At 40.0% G+C, this 13,908-nt stretch overlaps 1 protein-coding gene across 3 annotated transcripts in view; it reads left to right on the forward strand.

Moving 5' to 3' along the window:
* PLCB1 (phospholipase C beta 1) overlaps positions 1-13,908 on the forward strand; it is a 398,108-nt gene that overhangs the window by 330,589 nt on the left and 53,611 nt on the right. For all 3 annotated transcript variants that reach the window (XM_054197179.1, XM_054197181.1, XM_054197182.1), the window contains exons 28-31: positions 626-702; positions 792-881; positions 3,173-3,230; positions 4,351-4,437. In XM_054197179.1, coding sequence (XP_054053154.1) covers positions 626-702; positions 792-881; positions 3,173-3,230; positions 4,351-4,437 — 312 coding nt within the window. The remainder of the gene's footprint in view (positions 1-625; positions 703-791; positions 882-3,172; positions 3,231-4,350; positions 4,438-13,908) is intronic.

Raw genomic sequence — 13,908 nt, forward strand, 5'->3', positions numbered from 1 at the left:
TTTTGGCAGCATGAATGAGATTGGACCCACCGCTGCACAGCAGATTTCAAAACAACGATTTTTTGATTTTTTTGAATCTATGATTCTGTGATCAAAATGTAGGCTATGCGTATCTATACTTAGCTTTCTTAGCTACCACGCATGGATTTTCAATATCTGCCTGGCCAGCCTGACATCCAAGCTGCTCCATGTAATAACGCTCAATGCAATGTATTCAGCACTGGCAGAAAACCTTGAATATTCAGCGCGCAGGAATTCAGTTAGTAATTTATATTGTGTAAATTCAGCTTGTGACCATTTATGAATTATCCTAGGCATTTTAATAGCAGAATCTGCAATATATATTTTGGGTTTACATCTAATATTTTGAAACTGTATCACCTTGATGTACAGAGAAGTAGTATTTTCTGTGTAAGTTGCATATACACAAGTCTGGCTGGGCTCCACAAATTCAGAATGCGTTTACACTGATAAGAATGTTTACTGGCTTTTGTTCACTGATAATTAATCAGGGAATGGTATAACACTTTTCATGTCTGCTACAGACTTTTGAGGAGACTTTGATGCATGTATGGTATTTAGCTGAAACTACGTGTTTTTGTTTCTTGGGTGTTTTTTTTTTTAGCTTATTCAGAAGTTGACAGACGTAGCAGAGGAGTGTCAGAACAGCCAGCTAAAGAAACTGAAAGAAACGTGTGAGAAGTAAGGTGCTATCCCCCTTACAATCAGTCACTACTCTGTGGGGTTAGTTTAGATGCATTTTTAACTTGCCTTTGTTTTTTATGCTTTAGAGAAAAGAAAGAATTGAAGAAAAAAATGGACAAGAAGAGGCAGGAGAAGATCACAGAAGCAAAGTCCAAAGATAAAAATCAAATGGAAGAGTAAGTATATCCCCGGATCCATATCCTTATGTGTTACGAGATGACACAAGATTTTTCACAACTGGAAAATCAAAGAAAGTTCTTAACCCTAAATACAAGGCAGCTTTAGTCAGACTGTAGTACCTCCCCAGCGCGACGGAGTCCGTCTTACTTCGGCTGATACTAATTTAATTTCCTGGGACTAATCTAATCTCCTGTTCCGGGAGCATTGAGAGCCTGGGTCAGCTGAAAGGTGCTCAAGTGTGGTGTGGGGACATGCCTGTCGGTGGCACGACGGAGTGATTCACCGAGATGCCGTTAATCCGGACACTATTGCTCTGAGCATAAATAGACTTAGTGGCTTCAGTTCCTGCAGGGTTTGATTTCAACTTAACTTAGATTTTTATTTGTGAGTTATCTTTTCTTCTTTACTCCGTTAAAGCTGCTCTCCAGAAGAAATAGCAGCGACACACTGGAAGGTTTGCTCTACTTTTGTGGTAGACTCCCCTCAGATGTTGTGCTTCTGATTCCCCTCCGGTAACAGTATTACACAGTGTGCGGTCACTTTGGGTGGAAGAGAGAGGAAAGCTGAGCTCTGAGAGTGCACTTTCTGTCAACAGGGACAGGAATATTAATGTCATTTATGCACCACCAGGCAGTACAAACTGCAGTTGTGCAAGTTGATTATGTTCTTCCCAAGGGCACAGTATCTAGGTTTGTTTGTCCTCCTTCGTTTGTTTTGGCAAGCAGCTCCAAAAGAAAATGGAGCATTTTAATTTTGCACTGTTTGCTGGGATATTCTTGTTAGCAGTCTTTACTAACATTTAAGGATAGTTAAAAAAAACAGGAGAAAAATAAAAAAGAAAAATCCAGAATATCTGAGTTTTCCCAAGCAACAAAGACACAACTTTGTTAGGTTTTCTACAGGTAGAAATGTTTATACAGGTTTTGGAGCCTCTCGGCATAGAATCTGTGTATTTGGTAACAATGAAAGAAGGTCACACACACACACCCCCCATGAACTGCATCAGATAATTTAAGAATCAATGTTACAAAATTTTAATAAACATCTTAGAAAAGATAGCAAAATGAGAATAATTGATTATGAAAAAAGAGAGAAATGCTTAATATGGTTAGAGCTGGTCAGAGGGCACGGAAGTCATATTAGAAAACAGCAGTCAGTCATTACGAAAATATTATAGCAGTAAAAATCAATTGCAATAGGAAATGATTGGCTGAGAGGTTAATGAGACACTGGTGAGAAAGGCTCGGCAACAGACAAGTAGAAATTCTTTTTTGTTTTCCTTTTATGCTTTTTTCCTCATTTTTCCCAAGGGCTTTCCTTTGCTAGGCTTTTTGAAGAGTCCTTAGGAAAGGTGAGATGGGAACTACATGGGAAACTCAGCTTTCCTCTGTCAAGTGACAGAGTTTGCCCTCGTTCTTGTGGTAGGACAGAGAGTAGCGAGACCTTCTGGTGAATCCCATCGGAGTCATCCAGCCTAGGCTGTTGTTTGTTTAAACCTTTTACACAAATTTGGGGAAGAATATTATGCAGAGATAATACATTGTATTAATTCTTACTCAATTTTTCTAATTCCTACACGCACCCAGGGATCGTGCAACTACCTGAACCCGTCAGATTTCAGTGCCATAGTTAATTAGGTTTTAGAGTACTGTCCTGAATCTGGTCAACTCAAGTATTCACAAATTGTTATTTTATGTGCATTTATCCCTTTGGGAGATCTCATCTTCAGCCTTTGACCAAAGGTTACCTAATAACTCTCTCACCAAGTCACTTGAAGTTCAAGTATTTCCTCCGAGTTCAGCTTTATGCGGTTTACATAGCAAAGCTGGGGACTGAAGTCGAGTCTGCCCTGCTCTTTGTGGGAACTTCGCCATTGTCTCTGAGACGTCACCAGCAGGATCTGCTCGCTGGCAGAGACTCTTTCTCTGCTATCCGATGTGCCACAACGTGGCAGTGTGCATCTACTGATGATTGTGCGCTCTCCTAGACTGACATTTGGGCCTTAAGGAACAGCACCATTGCTTTGAAGACGTGGCAGTACCCGATGGGCAAAGCCTGTTGTGAAAGAGCAGGGGCTTTGTTGTGGTAGGTCATGGGGAAGTCTGAGCCCTTCAAACAATACAGATGCAGCCTGTTATGAAGGGCACGTTCAGGAAGTAGATAAAAGTTAAGTAGGCAGATCCACACATTCAAAACATAGCCTTACTTATTTTGTAAGGAGTTGTGGGGTATTAAAATACATTAATGTGATCTTACTCATAATAACTTGTTGATTGCTTCTGCCCAGAGAGAAGACTGAAATGATTCGGTCGTATATCCAGGAGGTCGTGCAGTACATAAAACGGGTATGTCGGGCCATATGTTTATTTTTCATTTTAGGCGGAAAAATGTCAGTTTTCGTATTTTATATCATATTAAACTGCAGATTCTAAGCTTCGGTGTAAAGATTCTGTGAGTGCTGATTTTTAACTTCATGTTCCAGTTAAAAGAAAACTGGAATTTCAGGCAGATCATGATTAATTGTTAATAAGCGTTTGGGGGTTGGTGCTAAGAGGGGCAGAGTTTAATACAGTTATGATTCCATCTTTGAATATCCTGTGTTTATTCGTGGAAAATGTACCAATTTTTTTAACTGGCTTGCTCTCTCATGAATGCACAGATTGCATAAGGAACTCTGAAAGCCAATAAACGTTTAATTGAAGAGTATCTTTTAACCTTAATTATATTTCTACAGTTACTGAAATGCAAAAAGTGCTCATTCTACGAGCCCTGTCAATACAAGTCAAAGAATTCCATTACAGGTGTCAGCTTTTCTGAAGCTACAGGTGGTTTACACTGGGCTGAAAATACGCACTGCAGTGTTTTTGATGTGTGAAATCACTATGAAACATATGCCGCTATTGAATTTTCTCTTAATTTCAGTGCAGAAATAGTCCAGTTCAGAAGTTGGCCCATTTTTGCTCGCAGAGGCCTTGATTTGGGAAGGAAACTAAAGAGTTAGCAAATTATGCTTAATTCCTGTTGGAGTCAGACACATGTCTGAGTACTTTATTAAATGAGGCCCAACATTTATCAACATGTTCATGTAGGACTCTAGGATGCAAATCCTCTTCTTCTGGGAACTGGGTCCATCTCACACAACTCAAACAATAAAAGCTAAAGCAAAATAGTATGATTTTTAAAAATACATTATGCATTAGCAGTTTACAGTAAGTCCGTTAGACATTTTCTGATTCTAAATCCCATGTGTGAAATATGAGATATATTGTCCACATACAACTATTGGAGCGGTTGTGCTCCGGGGTGCTTGTGACAATGGTGTGTCGGTTTATATTAGAATTATTCATAGCTTTGATTATAACATTTTAATTTTGATGGATGAAATATTTGTTGGGGGAGAGATGGGAAGGTGAGGTTATGCAATCTCTGGAAAAAAAAAAAAGAATCTCTGCTGTTTTCTTACAGCTAGAAGATGCTCAGAGTAAAAGACAGGAAAAACTTGTAGAAAAACACAAGGAGATTCGTCAGCAAATACTGGATGAAAAGCCTAAGGTAAAGAGTTTTTGAACAATGTTACAGTGCTAAAAATGTCCTTCAGGAAAGAAAGTGTTCTTACAGCAGGTAGGCTGATGTTTAAACATGAGAAAGTCCATTCATAGCATCATAGCCATTGCCTCCAGTATTCAGGATGAACAAAAGTCAAGTAGCAGCCTACTATGGAGCACCACTTCAGGTCCAGATGTCATATAACGGGGTTTATATTTTAGTGCTCATCTTGTTCAAAAGCTGTCAGTGTAAATGGTGCTTCTGACCAGCAGAGTGTGCCCTTCACTCTATTGTGCTTTAGCAGTACAAAAACAAAACACAGTTTACATTGAAAAGAAAAAGAGATATCTTTTTAGCATGCTCGCTGCAGATATTTGTGGTAACAGCTGAGGATATGTTTTTGTGGAAAACAATGCGTGTTTCCATAATGTTAGTGCTTAACAGTCTACATTGCTTGCTGGGTTTCTTCTATTTGATTTTGTGCACTGCATCTACATGTAATATTCTGAAATATGGTTTTTCGTCCTCAAGATTGCGGGCTGACTCTTGCTCCTCATGAACCTGGTAGAGGAGGTTCAGAGTCCTCCACTTGTACGCAATTTTCCTGTAGGAAGACTTAGGTAACTGTATAATCAGATTCCGGTACAGAGGGAGACTTGTTTTCAGCAGCGTTCATATCCAAGTATGATTCTTCACAGCCCATTGTGTCACGTCTGCTTTCATGTTTTCTGCTCTTGCTCGAATGTGTGTTCTAGGCTTCACTTTTCATTTCTTGTCTGTGTCCACAGTCCTAATGTTTCCGTGCTTGTATTTCAGCTTGAATTCTAGCATCGGGTGTCAACTAATTAGTGTTGTCATGTCATTTACGTGAAATATCCAGAGAATAAATTAGGCTAAGGTCTGAATACCTAGAAGTTAACAGTAGTTTGGAATAATAATGTTTGCATTTCTGATTTTCTACTCATCTTTTTAAAATCATGTTTATAAACAAGCTGGAACTTCTCGATGTTGTGAGCATCTGGGTGTAAAAACTACATACTATTACTTTTTATATTTGGTGCTTTAGAATTGTGAGCTTCTCAGGCATGTGAACTAAAAAGACTGGAATTTAAATGCTAGAATTTTAAATTTCAAAGAGTAATCTGCTAGTACTTCTAACAGTGGCTTTTCACAAATACTTGGGCACTTGATTATTTGTCTGTGTCCTTTTTTTTTTTTTTTTTTTATTTATTAATTTACTGAGAAGTAGCCTAAAGCACTGAAAATTTGTCACCAAGGACTTGTGTTGTATTTTGAAAGATTGTGCTGGGCCGGTAGTGTTAGACTCTCCCATCGCCTGTCCATGCGCCAAGTGTTGGGTCGTGTCCCAGAGCAGCTCCAGACCCCTTGTCTTCCCCTGCCTCTGGCCACCAGTTAAAGCGCTGCAGTAATCAGCCTTCCTCAGTCCGCGCTCTCAATTTCTCCTGAGAAAACCCTCTGCAGTAATGTGCCTCACAGGGCCTGGCTGCAGGGCTTTTTTTTTTCCTTTCCCACATACTGAAATGGGCAGACTTTGCTGAATTTATGATGGTATGTGCCTCTTCCTGGCATGAGAGGATTTAGGCAAAACATAATTACTCATTTTATTAAGTCTCTTTTTATGTTTTGCTTCATGGTCATATTTTATATCCATATTTGCTTCCTTAGTGACAGGACATATGATATCAAATAGATTAAATGATTTCCCAGCTGAGAAGAACCGAAGTATTTTATGCAAACAGCAGCCTTTCTAGGGGCAGCTGTTTTAACAGGCTAGCCTCTGGTGCTTCGGTATTCAAACGCCCACTAAAATTTATGCTAGCTGTGTTAAAAGGGTTTTCTGGCAGTATCAACTCAAGCCCTAAACAAAGAGTTTAAGATATTAAGAGGGAAAGAATTTTTAGTATTTTTACCAATAATTCCTTTGGAGACAGATTTGCCGTCATCAGTCACTGTCATTTGGTTATTTATTACTGACTCACAGTTGGTGGTGTTAATGACTTTGTGCACAGAGCTCTGTCACAGCCAGGAAGAAGATCTTTTCATAAAGCGTTGCCAACAGACTGCCACACCAGTCAGTTGTTTTGGGGTTGTTGGGTGTTTTTTTTAAAGTATGAGTTTGCAGGTTCCTTTGTTGCAGTGTGTGTGTAGGTCACCAGAGGAAAATTTCCCTTGGAGTGCTGACATTTTAAACAACAGCTTTTAGAAACTGCACAAACTGGATGCAAATTAGTTCCCTGTACTGGAGGCAGTGGGCTTGCTCTTTGTTTAAAATCTCATGTCTTTAGATGAAAGTACTTAACTCAGAACTGATTTACACCCTTAAACTCTGCCTCTCCCTCGTATAGAATCATAGAATCATTCAGGTTGGAAAAGACCCTTGGGATCATCGAGTCCAACCATCATCTCTACTCTACAAAGTTCTCCCTTACACCATATCCCTTAACACCACATCTAAACGAGTCTTAAACACATCCAGGGATGGTGACTCCACCACCTCCCTGGGCAGCCTATTCCAGTGTCTGACCGCTCTTTCTGTGAAGAATTTTTTCTTAATGTCCAGCCTAAACCTACCTTGCTGCAGCTTGAACCCATTCCCTCTTGTTCTATCACTAATTACCTGTGAGAAGAGACCAGCACCAGCCTCTCTACAATGTCCTTTCAAGTAGTTGTAGAGAGTGATGAGGTCTCCCCTCAGCCTCCTCTTCCTCAAACTAAACAGTCCCAGCTCCTTCAATCGCTCCTCATAAGATTTATTCTCCAGGCCCTTCACCAGCTTCATTGCCCTCCTCTGCACTCGCTCCAGAACCTCGAGATCTCTCTCGTATTGAGGTGCCCAAAACTGGACACAATACTCAAGGGGTGGCCTCACCCGTGCTGAGTACAGGGGGACAATCATGTCCCTGCTTCTGCTGGTCACACTATTTCTAAATCATTTCTTTTTAATGTATGGATGCGAGACTGTTTTGCAGCTTTTGTTTGCAGGGCTATTGTCTAACAAAAAGCTTTTTTTCTGATATAAGAGTTGGAGACTTTATTTCCTGAACTGATACTGTTAAGCAAAAGATTGGAAATAGTTCTTCAGCTTCTTGTGGTCCTGCTGAAATCAGAGTAGGCATTGGCTTTAATGGACCCAAAATGTCATACTGTGTCTGTGTAAGCAATGAGGATTATGACAAACCAATCTCTGATGCTGTAGAAACTAGAAATTCAGTATTATCATCAAGTCTGTGTTGGGGTGTGTGTATGGAAACAGGCCAACCCCTCCCACAAACATGTTTGGAAAAGGAGACTGTCACCTACTTAAGAAGTCAAATACTGACTCTTAATTAAGTCAAATACTGAGTCAGTCTAGGTCAAAAAATTTCAAACTTGCCATTTTAGTGAAAGCTCAGTGGAAACAAAGTTCACATGCTTTCCTGCTGCTGTCTTTCTCCTAACAGCATCATTACCTTGCAAGGCCATACATATTTTCTCTCACTTTTTTTTTTTTTCCTTACATTATCTACTGGCAGCTTTATTATCAGCAACAGCTTGTGTTTCTTTTCTCCCCTGTTCTAATTCTTTGTCTTCTCCTTTTAGTCATCGATACACATTAAGCTTGTCCTGTCCTTATCTTCTTCCCCTTGGGCATCTCTTCTGCACGCTGTGGAGGCTGCTGTAGGAACACGGCACTTTACACCGCAGTACTGAATTCTGTACGTTAGAGCAGGGTGTGATTTTAGATTCTCCACTACAGCATGTGTCTGGCCCTCGTTGTCTAAGCACAGAGGAGTGCTTCAAGGATGGGCATGGTCATTGCATCTCAATTTCTTTGTCCTTGACAGCTTGTGCATCAAATTAAACATAAATCAAGTGCATTTCCTTCCCCCCACCCTTGCTTCCAATTTCATTGTAATTACAAAAATCAATACACATGAGACATGACAAGGAATTAATTATTTTCCTGAGAATTGACTCGGTTACAGTAAATAGACCCAAGCCTCCTCTAATTGAAATCAATGAGACTTTTGTTATTCATGCTCATGGGTCAGAGTTACACTTAAATCTCAATATAATAGCTGAGACTCCTGTGCTCTTGCAGTCAGCTCCTGCTCCCAGCCAAGTAAACTGCACTCTTTTGGCTTCAGTGGACCATGTTCTTACCGCCCCAGCTGTCAAGGAAGATGTAACTCATGTGGTTCCTAATTTTGTAGCCCGTGTTCATGTTTCTGCTCACACCTGCTCTACTGTTCACAACTCCAGCTTAGCCAAGGCCTGCCAGATGGTATGGGCTCCTCCAGAGATGTGAAAAATGGCCCTGTCCAGGGTGAGGCTTTACCTGTGGGAAAAGGTGCAACAGATCTACAGAGGCACCATGAGTTGTGCAAACGTTCCTCTAAGTGTTGCATCTCTGTGGTCTTTCAAATGAATGATGAGAATACAGCCTTAAGGCATAAAATTCCTTTTTCCCCCCTCAAAAAGTATAATGGAAACAATTTCTTAAGATTATAAATCAGTTCTTGATAACGGAAAAGAAAAGCATCTGATGCATTCTAACTCACTTTCAAAGAACACACATTTATCTTGCAGTTTGACATGCATTATTAATTGTACTCGATGGAAGTCGACACTTCTACATCCAATCAATAATTAATATTAGCACTGTACCTGAAAAATTTATAGGGACATAAAATGATACATATTCAAGTTATAGAACAAATTAATGAGACGCTGATCATATGCAGCAGTAAGCCTCTCATAACTCCAGTGTCGACTTTCCATCACATAGGGCTGGAAAGGAACTCTAAGGTCTCTCTTGCCAGGGATAGCCGTTTTTACAAGCAATCACTTATCATTTAAGCCTATTAATGAAACGGTGCTGGACAATGACTCCTTCCTTCTGAGTGTTCTTTAAGTGAAGATATTTGAAAGCCCAATGAATGGTTTCATAGATTTCTGATTTCTTAGAATATCCAAAAATACATCGATCTTTGTGAAGGTTACAGCTTGTCATATGTGCTTTAGGTAGAACTTTGTGGTCATCTTCATGCAGATAATGCTGAGTTAAATGGAGCCGTTACTGACAATAGGGTCAGCGGAATCACTGCTATAGCTTTAGAAAAAAAGTCAAATACAGCAAATGTATTTTACAGCAGCGTTAAATTTGATTTCAGTTAACCTCAGAGCTTAGAGCCACTCTATTAGCTCATCTGGAAGAGAGCAGCTCCTAGGAACTTTGATGACTATTCCAGTGTCCTTTCAGCTCGCTGCATAATTCACAATAACAATGCACTGTCCGCCACAATGCCTTTCTTATCCTTTACACCTCGGGAGGAAGCCAAACTGTCTTTTGGGCGAACTGCGCTTAATTCAAACCCTTCCAAACGCATTCCAGGTCAACCGCCGGCGACTGTTCAAGAATTTCAGGGAAGGAGTTTGGAGGAAGAGGTTATTTTAGTTTACTGAGTTTCATGGGACTTTGCATTGCATGGATTTGGATTGAATGGGGGAAAGTTGCCCTCCTAAAGTAGTATTCAGACTCATTGCAAAAAACACATGAAAAAAATGAATTGATAGCCACTGTAATATTTGAAAAGTTCTCCTTTTATTTTCTCTCTGTTTAGATAAAAATTATTTCTTCTGTTAGTTCGTTCAATTTAAACATTTCCGGAGTTTAAAAAGAAATCTCTCTTGAATCTGTGGCTGCTAAGCTAAAATGACTTATGGCATTATCTGCCAAAAAAGCAGAGAATTAAGAGGGTTGAAATAATTTACTGTTTGTTTCACTGTTCAGCTTTGCGTTTTGGTGCTTCTATATTTGTCAGAGGGGAATAATAAAATGCTTCTCTGCCTCATTAAATGGGCATCAGCATGGAGAAATGAATGGAATTTTCTTAGCCTCAGTGAACAACGAATATTTAAAAGGAATATTTAAAAAAAATAAATAAATCTAGACTGAGATTTCCAGATCTCCCTGTGACTTGATCTGGCATCTTCCCACTTCTGGACCAGAGCTTGCATTTAAATGGAAGGATGCAGTTTTCATGGACTATTCGCTTGAGGATCTTGGCACTTTGCTCAGCACCTGTCAGCATCGAGTCCTAAGCGACAATCAGCCTAATTATCTAATAAGCTTTGAGTAGCTTAAGCCCTGATGTTTCTTTAAATGTTTTATCAGTGCAATTGCTAAGCAGTCCCCAGTTGCAGAGTATTTTTTTGGGGAGCTGGGTTGTCTCTTTTTTTTTTCTGTTTCTCCCAACAGACAAACCCTGCAGAATGCATTTCAGCCTGTAAATTGAGTAGTAAATAATCTCACTTCACTTGTTAAAATGAAAGGCAGCCTTTATCCTGTGCCATTGTATGACCTTTATCCTATGCCAGTTTTATACCAAGAAACCTCCCTTAAGTTCTGTGCAGCCACTAGCTCATCATTAGGCCTGAGATCAAAAGACTTCAGTCCAGATAACAGGACGCTCAAAGGATTATTTTCGATTAAGACCTTGCTTCCTTGCGTGTTTACACTTTTTTCCCTCACAAGTCCACATTTTTAATGATTGTTTATTTTTCCAGCAGAATAAATATTACAGTGTGAGAAAGGGATATCAGGTCACAAAAGCTACATCTAACAATTTGAGGTGATATTTATTGTGTTAATTAAATATCTTCCAGTGTTGATCTTGCACGTACACATATGCCGTGGGAATGCTAACTTACGAATCAACAACATCACGTTTCCAGCGTGAATATGCAAAATCCTTTTGAAATTTATTTTAATGAATTCTGATGTCACTTCCTTTAAATAAAAATGTCACAAACCCTTTGCAGGAAGACTATAAACATAAAGAAATATTTTAATGAACGGGACATGAGGGAAAATATGAGAAATTTAGATTGGAGTTTATTGGTAGAGGATGATATTTTTCTCACTTGGATCATTCTACTGGAAATCAGTGACAATCTTGGGTTTGATCTGGAGCTGCGAAAAAAAAAGGAAAATAAATTATTTGAAATGGCAGACTTTTTTCAGTTTGCACTAGTGTAAATCAAAAGGAACATTATGAAGCTAGCAGAGCCGCTGGTGATTTAAACTGATAGGAGTGAAGGCAAGAGTATGGTCTGTAATGGAGATCATGTGGCAGACAGATTTGATTTGTGAAGGTAAGCGAGATTTCCTGAATAGCATGCTAATAAACGAGAACAGTGAGGGTTTTTTTAAGAAAAGTAATCTCAGACTCCAGCTACCATCTGGGGGGGGGGGGGGGGGGAAGGCACAAATATGAGAATTCTTCCTGGAAAAAAAGAAAAACCTCACCCATTTTATTTATTTAGTTTGCGCAAAGGAATCTCAGATAAGCACACGGCTCATGTCTCAGCCCAGTGTGCTTAATTATTTACTTAGGCTTCCTGATACGTGTAAGAAAGACAAAATTCAAAGCAAAGCTCAGACCGTCCTGCATTCCCGGCTGTTCCCCATTGCTGTCCAGCTTTGTGTGGTACAGACCAACGCTGAGAGAAGTCCCCACCACTCAGAAACTCCCACGTGGCTGGAGACAAGGCAAAGGTAACTCCATACACCCAAATTCAGAGGCAGTGTCCCCCAGATTCCCTTTTCTCCTCAGTAGAAAGTACAGGTGCGCCCAAACCAGTCCAGTCTTGGGACAGTGCAGAGGTGCCCGTTTGAGAGACCTCTTTCAGCTTTGGGAGAGGCATTGAGCTTTGCATCCACCACAAGCAGCTCAGGTCAGCGTATGGCATCCATCCTGCTCCTCCAGGGCGAGCTGCAGGCCTTCACCACTCTTCTCGACTTCCGTAATATCATGGAGGTGTTGGATGGGAGGACAGGTTAGCCCAACTGGGTATAGGTAACACGCAATAAATGTGTCGTTATTTACCCTTAGGCAGATAAAACTATGCGTGTCCTTAATTCGTAACTGACTGCTGCAATGATGATCCATCAAAAGGACAGAGCAGACCGTGTTTTCTTGCAGTTGGGGCCGTTGTTTCAGAACACCATGCCGATGTGCAAACAAACCCACTTGTTAAAAGCAAGTAAATTCCTTGCATTTATACAGTAACTGATTTTACAGTGCTGCACTGTTACTGGAATTCTTTTAGATGCTTAATTTGAGTTAGAAATCAGTTCAATTAAAGGGAGAAAAGGAAGTAATAAGTTGCCATTAAGATGATCAGCTGTGTAATTTTTACTTTAAAGTGAAAATAAAAAAAAAGTAGACATTATCTTTTTCTCCCTTTGTAACATAAATTACTAAAGTAGACCTAACTGCTGATTTTAACATTCATGAATAGTTAATCCTTCTCGGAACAAATGAACTTCCCATGCAAAGAAGAGCGCAGTGTGTTTTACCATAGATTGAAGAGAAAACCGGGAAAACAATGTGAAAAATGAATATATAGTTTCTTTCTGCAAAGTCAAATTCAGGATGACAACATCCTCGAGAGAGCACATTGTTTCTGCAGAAGATGCTCCTCCATGTACTCCAGGTGGATGACAGGAAAATATCAACCTGGAGTGAATAGTGTAAGATTAAAAGGCCCCTTATCTGTTCTCTGTAACCGCTCGAAGCACTTTCATCTGCACTGTCCTATTCGCTGCTCAGCTGTAGAGCGCATCTGTTAAGGTTAAAGCAAAGTGCCAGGTGTCACTTGGTAACCTACGCCCCCGTGACCCACCCCTGCCACTCACTCGGGGTCAGCATTTATTGCTTTCTGCAGCAAAGACGTCCCCAAGTGTGCACGGATGTAAGGTAGGAAGCGTCTGTGAGAAAAAAGAGCACGGAGCTAATTGGTGTGTTAAAAAAAAAACAACTGAAAATGAGGTGGAAAAGTTTTAAGGGGCCAGGGACTGCAAACCTTTTGCGTCAGGATGTTTAGCTTGGACTACGCAATATTTAAACCTGACGAGGGAAGTCTCTGCTAGAAAAATAATTGTGGTTTTGCAAAGGCAAGCGTTTTGCATGCGAAATCTAAGTGTTCAGCAGGGCACTGACAAGCTCTTGACTTTCGTTCACCTTTTCATGAGCTCCTGTAGTACTCTATGAAAATACATTGTAAAACATAAGCTAAATTATGCATAGTCTGTGCTTGTATATATAGTGTATGTGAAATGTCTGGTGGTGCGCACGCACACCCTTCAAATGTAGTGCTTTCTGTAGCATCTTATGCACATGTTCATTGCTCTGAATCAGTCAGATTGAAAAAAGAACTGCCACAAAGGCAGAACCGCATCCTCTTACAGAACCGCATTCATCATTAAGCAACAGCAGCAAAATATTTGTTCATTATCAGACCTTCAGTGCAACATGACGAATGACAAGAGATTCGGTTTGACACAGCTAATGGAAAAATGTTACAAGAAATATTAATGCTTAGTATGTAAACTCATTAGAGAGATGTTTTAAAATGCATGAAACGGCGGAAAAAATATGTTCCTTAATGAACAGAGAAATAAAGTCGCTG

The sequence above is a fragment of the Rissa tridactyla genome, chromosome 3 (assembly GCF_028500815.1).
Source record: "Rissa tridactyla isolate bRisTri1 chromosome 3, bRisTri1.patW.cur.20221130, whole genome shotgun sequence".
Lineage (NCBI taxonomy): Eukaryota > Metazoa > Chordata > Aves > Charadriiformes > Laridae > Rissa > Rissa tridactyla.